The 17,238-nt window shown below is 41.3% G+C and overlaps 1 protein-coding gene across 2 annotated transcripts in view; it reads left to right on the top strand.

Moving 5' to 3' along the window:
- Positions 1-15,847, top strand: part of DOCK8 (dedicator of cytokinesis 8) — a 709,540-nt gene extending 693,693 nt beyond the window's left edge. For both annotated transcript variants that reach the window (XM_069228642.1, XM_069228651.1), the window contains 2 exons: positions 10,774-10,944; positions 13,323-15,847. In XM_069228642.1, the coding sequence (XP_069084743.1) occupies positions 10,774-10,944; positions 13,323-13,383 (232 nt within the window). In that variant the 3' untranslated portion in view covers positions 13,384-15,847. The remainder of the gene's footprint in view (positions 1-10,773; positions 10,945-13,322) is intronic.
- Positions 15,848-17,238: the final 1,391 nt, after the last annotated feature.

Raw genomic sequence — 17,238 nt, 5'->3', positions numbered from 1 at the left:
AAATTCTTCTCTCACAGTTCAGTTTCACATCCAGGAACCCTTTTCCTTTGTCAAAATCGATGATCAGCTTGTCACATCGGTTTTATGTCAAATCATGTTTTCAATGTCTCTTCCAGTTTATTTTCAACAGTCTCCGTTAGTTTTTTTTAGATTAGCTCAACAATTCAGCTTCCTTCATCACCTTCAGGTTACATCAAAGTACTGACTCAGAACTTCTCTATAAAAACAAAAAGACATAAACTCACATTGCCATTCATTGGTAGTTGCATACGCCCATTCAGGACCTGTGTAACGTCGACTTGCTATTCTCTTTCTTTTCAACCTTTGATCACCACTTAATTCTCCTTCACTCAATTCTTCTTTTCTCGTAGTATGCACTTTTTCCTCTATTGTTTCATTTATGACAAGTTCCTTTTTCTTCCCTGTCTGCGATTCAGGCCAATTATCTCCTTTTCTTGTTCCTTCTGTTAATATTCCTCTCAGGATTGGACTTTTTTACTTCTCTTTTTCTATGGTGTTTTCTCTTGATGTACCTGCAACGGGCTCAGGAGGAGTCGGATCACTTTGACTTTGATCCGTCTCAACTCTTTCACCCTCTTGATCCAGCGCTTGCCCTGTCTGCTTCTCGGAGAACCTCTGCTGAGCTAGGCTCTCCTGCTGTATCCGTCGAGATTGGTTCTTGCGCACCCTCCTGTAATTATTCACCTTTGTCTCTTACAGGGGTAATAGAACTATCTTCCACGAGCTCTGGTTCAACCTTAGGCTCTATTGGCTCCTTTTCTGGCTCTGTTTCACAGTTGTTGGTGCTTTCAACAACGCTTCTTCATGATCTAGTGGACATACCACTCTCTTTGTATGGCTCGCATGTATCAAGTTTGGAAGTCCTGCACACTTCACAGCTGTCGTAGTTGTTAACACCACCTGATAAGGACCCCTCCAACGCAGTTCCAAACAGGTCTTGTGAACATGCTTTCTGACAGTGACCTAGTCACCGGCTCTCAGGTTGTGCCCTGGTTCGTGGATGGGTGGCAGGGTGGCAGGGTGGTGGCCTGCACCTGCTGAGAGAAAGAGTGAACTACATCAGCCAGACCCTTGCAGTAGTCCAACACCATATCATCTGTAATGTTTACAAGTGCATTGGCTGGAACTGCTGGTAATCTCATTGCTCTGCCCATGAGGGTTTTATGGGGCAATAGCCCTGTCTCCCTGTCAGGTGTATTTCTCATCGACATCAACACCAAAGGCAATGCATCTGGCTATTTCAGATTCATAGCTGCACACATCTTTGCAATTCTTGATTTCAAGGTACCATTCATATGTTCCACCAGTCCTGATGCTTCAGGGCAGTAACTACAATGCAACATTTGCTCAATGTTTAGTGGTACACATAAGAGTTTAATCACATCATTGTTGAAGTGAGTTCCCCTATCTGGTTCTAAAGAGATTGGAAACCCGAAAGGTGGTATCAACTCTCTAAGTAACAGCTTTGCTACGGTGAGACTGTCATTTCTTCTTGTAGGGTATGCATCAGTCCAGTGCCTAAAGACACACACTATTACCAACGCGTACTTCAAACCTACACACACAGGCATCTCAATGAAATCCAATTGCATTCTGCTGAGTGGACCTCCTGCTGTTCCAATGTGACTCAAATTTACCACTGTCCCTTTTCCCACATTTAGCTGCTGACAAATTATACTGCGATGACATACTGCCTCTGCTGCCTGCTTGAACTTAGGGTTAAACCAGTCAATTTTAAACAATCTAACCATGGCATCTCTTCCAATGTTTGCCTGTCCGGGGTAGTATCTGGCCATTTGAGACAATAAACTATTTGGCAGGACCATCTGACCCTCCTCAGAGACCCAAATCTTATCAGGTCGTTGAACACATTTTAATTTAACACAAAGACGCTTTTTTTTCTTGTCAACATTACTTTGCAATGTTTTCAGCTCTTCCAGAGTATCGATCACTTTCAATGCAAAACTTGTACATGTACTGTCTTCTTCTGACATCAGTTCCCACTTGTCTTTGAACGATATACAGTTCAACGCACAAAACCTTGCGACGATCTGCATATCCATTTCCCAATGAAATGTAATCTTGTGCCTTTTGATGGGCACTGCATTTCACCACGGCAATTTCTTCAGGTAACTGTATTGCATACAACAACTCCTTTATCTTGTCGCCATTTCTTACTAGTGTACCAGTAGAGGTCAGGAAACCTCTTTGGGACCACAACTGACCAAATTCATGGACAATTCCAAACCCATATTGGCTGTCAGTATAGATTGTGACTCTCAGTCTTGCAGAAACATGGCATGCTCTAGTAAGCGCTACCAATTCTGCTACTTGTGCAGAATATACACCTCGAAGCCAGTAAGCTTCTAATGTCCCTGTGATTGTGCATACAGAATATCCTGCTCTCAATTTCACTGTACCATCTCTGAGACATGAGCCATCAACAAAGACAATTTTATCATTTTCTTCCAATCGAGTATCTCTGATATCAGGCATTGGTTTTGTACACAGTTCAGTTACCTCAAGACAATCATGCTCGATATCTTCCTCTTTTTCAGTTTCAACAGTATCACTTGGAGGTAATGTTGCCAGGTTCAACACTGTACATCTTTTCAATGTTACATTTGGAGCTCCTAGTATGCTTGTCTCACACCTTGTCAATCTTGCACCAGTCAAGTACTGTGTTTTCCTCCTTGTCAGTAAAATCTCAACAGAATAAGGAACCATTACGGTCAAAGGGTATCTCATCACTACTCCCTCACATTGAGAAAGGCTTTGACCAACTGTGGCAACTGCCCGCAAACAGCCTGGTAAAGCTGCTGCGACCGGGTCCAAGTTAGCTGAAAAATAGGCTACTGGGCGATAAGCACCTCCATGGACCTGTGTCAAAACAGACAAAGAACAAGCATCACGTTCATGACAATACAATGTGAATGGCTTCGTGTAGTCAGGCATTCCCAACGCTGGAGCTCTGCACAAACTCTCTTTCAACTCAGTGAACGCTTTTATCTGATCCTCATCTAATGTTATGGGATCTGTAACATCTTTGTGTGTCAGCTGCTGCAATGGTTTAGCAATCTCAGCAAAATTTGGAATCCACTGACAACAATAACCTACCATTCCCAGAAACATCCTGACATCTCTCTGTGAAGTTGGAGGACTTCTCTGCAGTATCATTGTAATACTCTCTCTGGAGATTCTCCTTGACCCCTTCTCAGACTGGTGTCCCAAGTACTTCACTGACTTCTGACAGTACTGCAATTCAAAGGTGACACTTTATGTCCAAATTTTCCCAAATGATTCAACAGGGCAATCGAGTCATACTTACACTCGTCCCTTGTCCTGGATGCAATTAGCAAATCATCAATGTACTGCACCAGAGTTGATTGGTACGGTAGTTCCAATGATTCCAGATTCTTTTTCAGGATCTGATTTAATAGAGACGGTGACTCCGTATACCCTTGTGGAAGCCTGTACCAGCTGTAGACTCTGTCTAGGAATTTGAAACTAAAAAGAAATTGACTATCCTCATGAAGAGGCACAGAAAAGAAAGCTTGTGATAAGTCAACCACTGTGAACCACTCAGCATCGCAAGGAATCTGAAACAGTATCACTGCTGGGTTCGGCACTACAGGGCAACACTTGAACACCATGTCATTCACTTTTTGTAAGCCCTGCACAATGCGTACTTTCCCACATGGCTTCTTTAAGCCCATTATCGGTGAATTACATCGACTGCTCAACATTTCTTTCAGAACTCCTTGTTTTAGAAAATCTCCAATTATCTGCGCCACTTTCATCAGAACATCTTGTGCCATGTTATACTGTAGAAGCTGCGGAAACACTACATTCGGCTTCAGGGTTCTACTCACTTGATTAAACTCACTTCTTTACCTGTCAGGTCCCACACATTTTCCTGTACTGTTCCCTGCAAGTCTGCATGCAATTCTTTCACAGTAAACATCGGGAAAAACTTAATCAATGGGTACTCTTCGTTAACACTTTCAGTCTCGGTTTCAGGTGCCTGTTCTTCCTCATCATCGCTATTTGTCTGAACCTTAATTCCTGCAGTCGAACAACTAATTGAACATCTGGTCTTGCACAACAGATCCCTTCCCAGCTGAGATATTGGACTTGAATCACAGACTACAAACTTATGCAGTCCCTGGAAGTTGCCAATCTCAACCTGTACTGGATCTGTGATCGGATTTATCAACTGTCTGTTCGCTATTCCCACAACCTGAACTGTTCTGCCTGAAAAAGGTAAATTTGGAACTTCTCACTGTAGAGCGTGTAGCTCCTGTGTCCACTAAGAATGATACTCTGTGACCCATCACCTTTCCCTTCACAAAAGGTCCTCTCTGATCTACCTCTAAGGATGCTGCAAGCATACATAGCTCATCATTCGAACTAATACTCATCCATTCATCGTTTATTTCATTCTCACTATGTAATGGGAATTGGTGCACTGTGTCATTACTTCTACGTCTCTCACCTGTGACCTGCGGAGTACGCATCATCTGTTGCTGTTCGATCGGGGCTTGAGGTATCTGCATTTGCCGACTAAGTATCATAGGAACCTGCTGCTGCACTGGTTGCAACCGGGTCACTTGTGCACGCGGCACTTGCACCTGCTGCATGGGTTGAAAATTCTGCACTTGATTCTACACATTCGGATTTAGTCCTCTCATTCTAGGGACCTTCACAGTTTGAAATGTATTGACATCACCACCTTGCTGAACAACACCATCCTTCACCATCAATGGACACTCCTGTTTCCAGTGTCCCACGTTTCCGCACAGATGACATGGTAACATCTTTTTCATCCCTTGCACATCATTTTGAACGACTACAGTATTCAAATCCGGACCACGAGTCATGCTGACTCCACAACCCCTACCTCTCATCTGAGGTTGGAACATGGCAGTTCCCTGCTGCTGCGGTATCTGTTGTACTAAAGCTTCCTGCACTCCTGTCTGAGCTGCCTTAATTTGCATCACCATTGCTTTCTCCTTCAGCTTTTTCTGCTTCAACTCAATCTCATCACTACAGTATTTTTCATACTGCAACACCTCATCAATCGGCTTTGCTTGCCAGCAAATCAAATGACTTTTAATCATCTGCCCTATTTCAGGTCTCAATCCTTCGACTAACCTGGACACAAAGTGCAACATGTTTTTCAGCTCAATTGCTTCTTTACCACTGTACTCCTTGAACGCTTTCAGCAATCTCTCTTGATAGGTATGTATTGACTCTTTCACCTCCTGCACTGTCCTGTCAATCCTCTGCCAGTCAATATTTTTAGGCAAGATTCTCGTCTTCAGGGACTCAATCACCTTATAATAATGTTTCATCACTTCAGGTGATGGTGCACCTGTAACTCTATCCCTTTCCAGTTCACTCGTCAGCCAATCCATTGCTCTCTTACACTCAACCCATAAGTAAGCTGGAACCACTGTTTCCAACAAGGTATTTAAGTCTTCCCACAGACATTTAGAAAGCGTCACAAATCTATCTGTCTGCTGGTACCACTCAACCGGTTTCTCTCTCAGTTTTGGATAATCATTTGTGAATGACAGAATATCACTCCTGTGCCAGGGAACATGAACAAACTGCCCTCCTGGAATTTCCCTCAGCCGTAAGAAATTTACTGGATCCTCTTCAGACCCTTCTTGTGAATCTCATTTCCATTTATCCTTCTTCTTTGCCCATCTTCCTTCCCACTTTTCTAATGCTCCCCAAATCTGAGCACTCTACATTAATTCTTTAAGGTGCGCCTTCATTCCTGCTAACCTCAAATGCTCAAAATCCTTTGCCTCGAAGTCTAACCTGTAGCTCATCTTCAAGTGTTTTGTTTTCTCAATTTCTGTCATGTTTGTCTGCTAGATCTGCCAATTTCTGATGTATCTTACCCACCTCTCTCGTAATCCTTGGACACAAATACCTCAGCTCTTCTTCTGTATAGGATTCTAACCTATTCACTCCCATCGTCTCTTCAACTAGCCCGGTTATTTCTGTAGCCACCCTTACACGGTTTATTTGCTCTTCATCCTTGGAAGTGTTGCGAGGAATATTCAAACTATCCAACCACTCATTCACTTGCTGTGCTGTCAATCCCTGTAATGAGACATTACTCACATTCGGCAATGGTACCTGTTGTACCACTGCACTTGGAGTCTGCGGTATCAAAAGCTTCAGACTCTGACTTGCACTCGGGCCATTTACCGCATCTGGAAGCGCAACAAGTAGACTAAGATCCATCAATGGTCTAGATCCATCAAAGGTCTGTCCCATAGACAATACCACCTGCACATGATCACTCACTCCCCTCCTCAGAAGCCTCTGTGACATTTCACCCTGTTCTGCTGCAATTGTTTTCTTTTGTGAAAACTACTTCAAATGAGTCCAAACCAATTTCTAAAAGTTTAACTTTTGAATAAGGATATTGTAAACCCTTTTCTTGATTGTATTAAAGAGAAACTGGTGCCATTAAATAAATTACTGTATATTATTAAATACAGCAAGAATAATTAGCAATACGTTCATTCACAAATAGAGCCATAGTGTTACATTTATGTTATGGTCATAGACCAAACATACATGCTTGGATTTCATTTATGGCCAAAACCCTAATCACATGCAATGCTACAAAAAGGGCAGACATAGAAAAAAAAAAGTTAGTTAGTTAGTTAAAGTTAAACCTAAATTTGCACATCAATTTCTTACCAAAAAGTACTTTATTGCTGTATTGAAACTAACCAGAGATTTCAGGCACCATTGTTGAGTACAATTGCACATTCCATCTTACCTAAATTCATCTGAGTGTGGGATCCCACATGCAATATCCCATATTTTCAGAGTTCAGCTTCAGCTAACTCTGGTAATCCACAATACTGCCTCAACTAAGCAAACAGAAATTAGATAAATATCTACATTAAATGTACCTAATTGAGAATAAGAAATTATCACTTTTTAAGCATTTACTTAACTGTGGAAATTATGCCCAAGACAGAAAAGCTTGCTTAAATCATGTTAGTTCCACCAGTTTCTTAAGCTGTGTTGGAAGGGATAGCTTGGGTTTAGTGGCAGAGATACTGATTGAAGCTAGTATCACAAAAACACAGTTGCAAATTGGCTACAGGCTCAATGGAAATATTAGCTTGAGCCAAGGTCTATGAGACTTAAGGCCTGATTTAGAGTTTCTGACGGAACTAAAAGTCCTCCAATTTCTGGAGGAAACTCTAAATGCGGAATTTATCAATCCACTGTCTGAATTTCACACACTAGAGGGTTATAATGGTGGAGGAAATTAATTTGGTAGATTCTACTTCATATGTAAAGTTTCCTCCAGAAACTGAAGTGTTTTCAGTTTCTTTCTAAATCTACTTCTAATGAGCAATATTTTTATAAACAATATTCAGGCCACTATATTTATGTCAGTTAATATTTATTCGTATGCTATTCTGACATACTAGTGAGTAAAGCCTAGGCTGAATATTGTATATGTGCAAATATCTATTTTAAAACTTCCCTTTTACACTGGTGCATTATGCTCAGGACTATGATGACTGTGAGATCTAACATTTGCGGCACTATCTGGAAGTCATGGTTTCACTCATGATCTATCAAAGCTTCAAACAACTTGAGAAAACAAAAGGGTGTACTAGGACAAAAAACAAATGAAGTAAAATCACATAAAGTGATGTCTGTTGCAGGCATGTTTTACATAATATGGACGTGTGATTTTTTCTACTATGCCCTCCTCAGTGCTGACAAATGGGCTGCAGAGATAGTGTGAGTTGGTGTCCCAAGAGGACATTTTCCTCTCTCACCAATCTGTGAAGTGCAGCATGAGGTTAAATGTTGGCAATGAGTTGTGGGACTAGGGCACAACAGATGTATAAACGTTAAACCTCACTTTTTAAGTGATGCACAGGTGAGCAGCGAAGTTAAGAAGGAAGTAATGAAAAGACATTAAAAATAACATTATCCAGGGACTGCCGCCCATTGTTATAGAAATGTCAGCTAATGTAGGTCCCTGTGGTGGGAATAATGACTAAAAAATATTGTCTAATTTTTCATCAATGTAGTTATTTCTTCATATTATTGTCAGCAAACATGTCTATTCAAGCATCAAGGATTTTCCAGTTGGGTGAGACTAAACACTTTATATAATATTTCCATTGATAGGGGCAGATTGGATATTGCAGTTCTCCAGCCTCTGTTTTAGCCATTTGTCTGAAGGATGAGGTTGGGAAGTCTTAGATTTTACCAATGACTGAAGGAACCATAACCTCAAAAGATGTTTTAAGACTGATCCAAGAGTCTGCTGAATAACCAGGCCATACCTGAGTCAGCCTATGAAGAAACTGTGAATGGGATCATACTCTGCATGAATTCCTGAATTTTATTGACATCCATGTGCATATTCAGAAAAACCTCCCATCAAGTTGACAAAGGTGCTCTTGAACATTACTGAGCATTAATTGATTGTTTGCATATGCCAGTTTCCTCAGATTTGGGTCTCTCAAGAGAAGGATGTCTTGGTGCTCATAATCACATTACATTTTGGGCACAGGCAGTTAGATTTCCAGAACTGATAGGTATGCCTAAGACTCTTGCTTTCACCTCCATGTTAATGATCTTTGTGAGGGGCCCCAAGAAATCCAGGGGCTTTATCACACTGTCTCCAGGGTCCAGCAATTCTTTCATGGGATTTCTGGTATATTATGAGATGTAAGTCCTCAAGCTGTTAGCGTGTGTTTTCCTTTTAACTCCTAAGCAGCATTTATGCTAGATTTAAACTCCACTCAGTATTCCTCTCTCATCATGACAACAATCCATATTGTCACAGACGCTCATGCAATACATGAACAAATTGTTGGGCTACTAAGCATTTGGCAATTTAGAGGTGATTTATTGCCATTTGGAGTCTGAAGTACCAAGCCTCCTTAGGTGTTTGTAGTCCTTCAAGGAACTTCCCATGCAAAGAGGCTCATTCTGGGTTAATGGGGGATATGTGTAAAGAATGTCCTTCTCAACCATGCCAAGGGTGAACATCTGAAGCAGTCTGCCTGCTTAGCCCTCACCAAGGTCAGGCTTCACCTTCCAGAGGGGCTACAGAGAAATCTCCGGGAATACAGTGGACTGATTAAGACAATAAGTTGAGGAATCCTGAGCTCTTTAAGCCTTGTGAACATTCATGATTTGGTTTTGGTGGCAAACATTGCACCAGGATGTTGTGGCAGTCCCTAAAGCATTGGAATCTTGCTTGGGTTTCTCTTCAGAACCTATTGCTCTTTAGCCAGTGTATTTGTAAAATTGTGATCTAAAATTAATAATTTGGTCCCATTTAAAGCAAACGATTGATTGAATGAGGTAGGTCACATATATCATTGTGCTTCCTTATTGCCATATTAGAGTTATATTAAATTATTTTCTATGATAGCTAAAACGGTGGTGTATCAGCCTACCCTTAAAGTTTGCATTTCAATCACAAGGGCTTTAGGCAGTTGTATAACTTCAAAATGTCCTTCTAACAAATGTCCCTCCTGGAGATCATGAAGTTAAACTCTGTCTGAGTGACAAAAGTCACTAATGGCACATTCATTTTACTACTCTGTTTATGTAGCAGAGCTGAGCGATAAGTGTGCACAGTAGAGAAATGTGCGTGAAAGCCAACCAGTGCAGCAGTGGGACAGTTAGTGACGAAGGATCTCCTATTGAATTGCTGCTAGGTACTTTAGAATTAAAAGAAGCAGCGGGCCAGTGACTGGTGGTCTGTGAATTCTCTAGGAGATATCTGTCTTTGTTACTTGCAACAGATATGGCTTCCTGTTTTGAGAGACAGTTTCACCCATTATAGATCTGGCAGTAGTCTCTCCATTCAGACATGTAACATCTACTGAGAGTTCCATGCTTCATATGTGCATTCTGGAGAGGCCGTGCATCTAGGGTCCATGGCCCTAAGCAATGGAACTCCTTGCTTTTCCATCTTTGACAGATGTCAGATCCTCTGGCTTTCAATAAAGATTTAAAAGTTCTAGAATTCTGTCTTAGATAACCTATGTTTTCTTGAAGACAATCCAGTTTCTCCACACTGAGTTCACTCTCCAATTGTTCACCCATTTTCATTTTATCTCTCGAGTATTTAAATGCATTCATTCACAGTTTCTCTCCGTCCTATCTATTCTCTCTTGATCAGATTCACATCAAATATCACTCACTTCAGTACAACTCACAAACTCATCATGTAGAGTTTCCTGTCTCTTTTGCACACTTCCGACTTGCAATTAATTCTTACAATAATCACCTATACTCTAGGGGACTTATTTACAAGCCCCTTGCGCCAAGGGTGTGCGACTTTTTATATGGGAAAAAGTGACGCACCTGCGGCGCATTAAGATTGTAAATAAGCCCCTCGAGTCTCCACCCAACATCTATATGGGCAATCGCCAACCTATCCTTAAGACTCAATGAAAAATCACCACTTGACCATTGCTTCGCCATTTAGTATTCCAGCTAGTTAGCATAGCTACACAATAACCAGTGCTAAAGTGTAAGGGCTTGTTCATTGCTAATAAATACATATATATTGCTTACATATTTGTGTCCACACAATACTGTTGCTAAAAGCCTGAAAACTGTGAAATGTTTGGGATTGTTCCTGCAAGACTTCTTTCGAAAAAAATATTCGCATTGTTTGCACGAAGTATATACGGTTCTAATTCATTCTTCCTATTCTGAGCACAGATGTGGTGACGCAGTGGAAAAGAACAAGCGACTTATCAGTGCGGACCAAAAAGAGTACCACCAAGAACTGAGAAGGAACTACAACAAGCTGAAGGAGAACCTCAGGCCTATGCTGGAGCGGAAAATTCCCGAGCTGTATAAACCCATGGTGAAGGCCCGCAGTGAAACAAGGTAATGAGCGCCAAGGTAATTTTTAAAAGGAACACAAGAGACTGCAAAACAGAGCAAACCTTGACAAGCATAAACGTAAACTGTGTGGTGGGAGGCATTAGATGGACTCAGCGAATGATGTCGTTCGTGTGAAAATAAGAGGTTCTAAAGTATTGGATGCCAATGTAGAGTTCCAACAGTTACTTTTGACCCTTGTATAAATGTAATGCAGGCTGTTGTATATACATCAAGCTGTGGACTGTTTCCCAATCTTGCTGTGCTACGAGACTCCTCACTGATGAAGCCCAACAAGACAAAATTGTTAGTGTCCCAGTTCAGATGGCGCCTTGCTTAGCTAGTCGGACTGGCCTCTGTGTCTAATGCACAGACAGATTATAAAACAATATATTGGAATTCAGCTCAGACTAATTACCAGTGCCTGAAATATATTCAAGCATTCGATTAGTCTGTTTTTGCACGTTCCAATTACTAACCAGACCTGACCCTTCATTGCTTGGAATAACAGGCATGATCTCCCTGATCCACCTACATGGTGAAGGAATCTCTGTAGCTAGGCTAGATCGGTCTAGGAACCTACCTATTGTTCATTAGAAAGCAAACCTGTGATAGCAAGAAATTCTCATCTAGAGGTGGCAAATGAAGCACTGGCCAACATTATCACTTTGCTCATTACAGAGCTGAGCGGTAATTGATCAATTCTTTGGTGCAGCACCCACACTTTGCAAGGCATCATTAAGTTGCAATGAAACCTTTTATGAATTAGTTTATGACCATATTGTTAATGGGGTGCAGTGCTAAATATGAAAGGGTTGCTGTTGGTAGTGCTGTTGGTAGTGCAATAGGTGTTCACCCTTTTCCCTGCACAGAAAGAATTGATAGACAGTCACAATGTGACAATATCCTAATTGATATGTAGATAGGAGTCCCAAGAATGAGACCAGTAAGAGATGTATAGCTGTAATTTCACTGTCTCCTCCAGAATCACAAACTGCTACAGTTCCAATGTACCAGTATTCGTATCAAGATAATGGAGTCAAATGCTGGCAGGCTTGTGTCAATTTTTGTTCTGATGATTCACTTATGTTCCTGGAAAGCTTCAATCTACCAAGTACGCCTGGTGCCAGGCCAAGCTGCCCAGCTCATAAATATGAATACGCCATTGTGTGTGTGTGCATCACTGTTATTGTGTTGTTTGTACCATGACACCTTTGTGCATGCACAGCCAGTGTCTATTTAGACATTATTAAATATAGGAGTTAGCTAAGAAATGTACAAGATTTGTGTTACTTGCTACACAAGGGATGAATCCAGCTGATTCTGTAAATGCTTCAGCTGTAAAGAAAAGATTTTTATGGAACCACATCTGTATGGTCAATTTCTTGACCACTGAGTGCTACAAGCAGTGCACAATGAATATGCACTAATGCTAGGATGGGTACCTAGGCGTTTAAATTCATAACACCTTGGGGATGTAGTTTGGAAACTGCTGACAAAATACAGCAGGTGAAACAGTTTAGATACGGCAAGACCACCTGGCTCCCCACTTACACTGTGTAACAGTTAGCAACCACTGAGCCTGTAGTTTGAGTTTCTTACTGTTGGCGCTACCAAATCTGAGGTCGAAATTATAGATTTATTTTGCATTTGTCAACGCAAGTTTCTAAATAAGTTTCGAAATAAGGAAGGAATCAAGCCAAGTTTGGTTTCTGATTCCATGAATATGATTGCATATAAAGCTGGAAGAAATTATCTCACTTAGTAGGTAGCAAAACTGTCAACCTCAGCCCCGATTATATATCTGTATTATATCATTGGTGCTAGTTTTGTTTTGAAACGTCAAGTGTCTTTTGCGCAGTTTTTTGGTTTCATCAAAGTAAAACTGTAGCGTGCGTAGTTGGTGTTGATATTGGTTTGTTACTCCAATGCTTTAATTACAAAGTCTATGGACCTTGCTATTTACTGATCCTGTCTACTCATTCTGTCCATGCACACACTTCAGTCCTTATTGCAGCTGCCCCCTCCCTCAACTGACCATCGCCTTTAGATGTTGCCCTCTGTAATGTGCCGTTATATACACAAGCCGGCGCCCATGTAACCCTGCACTCCTGCTATGCATTTTGACTAGTTTCCTCTACTTACATACATCCATTACAAACATCCTCATCCCCTTTGGGTCACCCCTTTCTCTGCTCAGGCATTGGTGAGGTTATCCTGTAACTTTTGTCATGGATCTGGCCCTCTTGGACATATTCTGAATGCACATGTTCTTCTGTTATGTCATTGTGCAGCACCTGATATGCCATCTTCAATTTACTGGAAGTAAATCAACTGACTGTTTATTTCGTCTCATGATTTGTGTTTTTGTTTCCCATTTACAGGGAATCATTCCATAGAGGCAGTTTTAGAAAGTATGAATCACAAACTTCACAAAATAACTGAGACCTGGATTCCTCAGCCATGAAAATCAAGACCTTGTCGTCCAGATATTTCAAGACATAAGAATTTGCAATGCAAAAAGTTTTAGCTTTCCTGCAATGTAAACATTTTGGATGGTCAGCGTACTGAAAGATATGAAGACGGAAATTTTCAGGTGCGAGAAGAAGAAAATTATCAGTATTGAAAGAACGAGTAGCAAGGGCTGTGCGTCAGACACAGGACTTGGACTCCAATGCATTTCACTGTGGTCAATAGCACATGCTGTTGAGATGTACAGAAGCCAAAGGAAAAGGAAAGATCCCATGCTGTACCCATGAGTGTTTCTGCACCTAGAGATCAATATTGACTCAATGCACAGTATCACACAGAGACATTACATATGAGTTTGTGGGATAACCAGAAGATCTCCCCATTCCTGCAAATCATTTGACATAAAATGGAACTCATCTGCCTGCAATCAAAGGTCAGGTGACCTGTGCCCAACGTGTAGTCAAGTATGTAGTTCCAACACCTCAAACTGCAGAAGGCCTTAACCACATAGGCATAGCTATCATTAGTACTATAACTTCAGTGGCACGTGGACAGGGATGTGAAGACCTACTGCACCCCAGTTATGCCATTGCTTAAAGAAATGCATCAAGTAGATGCATTGCCAAGCCAGCACTATGACCTTGGTTGTTTACCTGACAATACTTGATAAAATGCCTTTCTTTGTGTATCAGGGTCAAAGTTTACTACAATGCAGTGGAAACAGCTGTAGAACTTCTTCAAATGCATGTGGTGAAAGTAGACTAGGAATCAATGTGCATCATATTCTTATTACAAGGGATCAGTCTGTGGCCATTTTCTTACATTTCGTTTTTAGGAGAAATGGAAGTGTTGCAGACATTTTATTTCTACTCGTAACATGAGTGAAACTGTGGCCTTAGAATATTTATAAAGAGTATAGAATATTTATAAAAAGTAGCCGGTAGCTAATAATGGGCATAGAACGCTTAATCAATCCTTGTTAGAAAGCCTCAATGCTAGGAAAAGCTGTTGTAAATATATCTGCTTTGTTGTCAAATGAGTGAATCATGCATATTCTTGGTTTATTGCGATGTGTTGCTCACTTGAGGGATGCAAGGGGAGCATCAGTCCTCTCAGAAGAGGCTGGTTCAGCTCTTCTGAGAACACTCTGTGTGGTGTTCCCCACTGGCAATCACCATATGTGGGCCAAGATTTACAAACAAAATGCGTTATGTTTGTATCAGATAAGTGATGCAAACCAGCGATTTTCTTCTTTTTTTTTATTTACTTTTGCGCTGGAAAGTTGCCTAAAAGTAATGCAGAGAGCTGCTTTGGATTACTCTGCATCAGCGGAGAGTTACACGGGTGTTCCCATACAACCACTGATGCTTTTTGATGCAAACCCTTATCTACTAATAATAGTAGGAATGGTTATGCGCCAAAAAATAGTGCCACTTTGAAGCAGGGGTTAAAAGGAGAAATATTTTTATTTCTCCTTCCTTTCAGGACTTTGCATGCGTGCTGCACTGAACAGCACAAATACAAAGCAGGAAAAGTTTTACAGTTTGTCTAGGCATCATATTTTGCACTGCAAGGGCGCCCTTTCAGTACAAAACCCATGCTAACTCACGCCGACTCCTATGCACTATGATGCAAAGGTGTGTGCGCGGCGCTAGGAAGAGGGGAAGAGAGTGCCTTATGTCTGTAGATATGGCGCTTACCTCATGTCTCCTTGGCATACAACGGAGCACAGCGTCTATGGGAGCTGCACTGCGTTCTGTGACATTTTGTAAATCTGTCCTGAACTGTTGTTTAAAAACCACGATATGCCCCAAGTGCTCTCTTGAAGCCAGTTTGTGTTCCCCAGACTTTAGCGAGGTATTCTGCAGGGGAAGACGTCACAGCGAGCAACAGGGCAGACAAAAACATTCCTGGTTTGAATGGTGGTGCTGCCACGGTTACTGCTTCCGGCCGCCATGAGATGCGGGAGGCGGGGTGCACCAGCCACATCCGGGCCACGAGCCAGCTTTCAAGAGATGAAAGCTGAATTGCTCCGTGATTATATATTGTTCCTATTTCACCATCTCCTACATTAAGCTGTTTTTCAAAATCTTAGATGAATCGGCAATATATTTTTTTCTATAAAACGTCTAAATTATATATTTTGTATATGGTTGGAAACAATGTATTGTATGTGTATAAAGATCTTGCCATTAAACGAGTTAACTTGTTACTAGACTTCTGACTCTTCGGAGATCACAGTTGCCCCTATTCTAAGATTTCGCTCATTTTTTATCTATCTTGTGCAATAGAAGAGATGCATTTCCCATGATCATGGCCTCCTAACCCTTTAACCTTCGGAATCAAGGCACAGGCTGAATCTGTGGCTAGACACATTTTCTCTGGGAAACAACCACTTATCCAATTCTACGAACCATGTCAAAGCCCAGAATAACTGGCCTATGGCATTTTAGCATTTATCAGCCAAAGCCCAATGTCTCACAAAAATATATAACTGTCACAGACGTGTGCCACCCTCTTTGTGGCTTCCTGTGTGATATAGTTGACTATCTTGAGGGAAATTATGAACTATGGGTGCTAAAACGAATCAACTCAACTAGAGGACCAGTGTGTTATTCAGTTGAATGTCCTTTACCTGTTGTACTTTTATGTTCAGTTTTTTCTTTTTTTCTCATTTGTTACATTATTGAAGGAGTTTGGTGTTTACTGTCGTTTGAAATGAGTCGAAGTGAGCGGCTGGTGCGCCTCTCTGGTACCTTTGATAAAAATAGCAAACATTTGGCCCATCAGAAGGGTCTTGTAACTGGCTCCTTCATATTTACAGAGGCCTTTTGTGTGTGAAGTGAGATGCCAAGTGAAAGCATCCTTCTGGTGGCTAGTAGATCTTTGTAAATCTTTGTTGACAGTGAGTGCAAAACTTTACCACCTGTTGGGAATTGTGTGGCCTTTGTGAATTGAGTTAGTTATTTCGTCCATTTTCCAATTAACATAAGCCCCTGTGCAAACAGTCACCAGCTGCCTTTGCACTGACTAGCAGGGGTCATGTCAGCTTCCCATTCACCATAGTAGGCGCCGGGAATCAGGAGATTTATGTCCTGGGCCACTACATACCCTCCGGTTTGGGGAATACGATGAAAGACCACCACAAGGTCACATCGTCTGTCAGTTCCCCTACGTGTTGCAGCACCTGAAGAACCATCTTATCCTAGATGTCCCCTAACACTTATATCTCTTTGTGCGTTGTGGGCGTTTTGCAATTTAATACAATGTTGCAGCCACATTTATATATTCCAGATTTTTACACTTAACTTGTAGCTTTTGCTTCCTGCCTATTGCCAAATGGAGGCAACTTCTGGGTCCGAATTTGTGCAGATAGCCTCCTGCGTGCCCAAAAGTAAGTGGTCTCATCTTAAGTAAGCTTCCTCCTCATTTAAGTGCCAAGATGCTCAAGTAAGTTGTAATGTGTCAAATCTCAGGATCTTTTACATATTTACTAAATTATAGAGATTGGAAAGGGTGGAAGACCGAACCAAAGTAGGACAGCTTCTATTTACATCCTACTATCTACAAGGGAGCCTGGGCTGTAAACCGGGCTCACTTCATGGATACAAAGGGGAAGGGGAGAAAAACTGGTACTTAGCAGACTCTGTATTAGTAAAACAAGATGAAAATCACAGCTCAGTCAGTAGATAGAACTTAGTCTACTATAATATACTAGTGTAAGAAAGGTCACGTCTGTATCTTCCAGTAATCACAGTTGACCTTTTCTTAGATCACACGTTTACACGAAAGTGTGGGGTTGATTATTGGAGAACACTTGCTCGTTTT

Source organism: Pleurodeles waltl, chromosome 1_1, assembly GCF_031143425.1.
Source record: "Pleurodeles waltl isolate 20211129_DDA chromosome 1_1, aPleWal1.hap1.20221129, whole genome shotgun sequence".
Taxonomy (NCBI): domain Eukaryota; kingdom Metazoa; phylum Chordata; class Amphibia; order Caudata; family Salamandridae; genus Pleurodeles; species Pleurodeles waltl.
The sequence above is the reverse complement of the archived record's forward strand: the minus strand, read 5'-3'. Positions and strand labels throughout refer to the sequence as shown.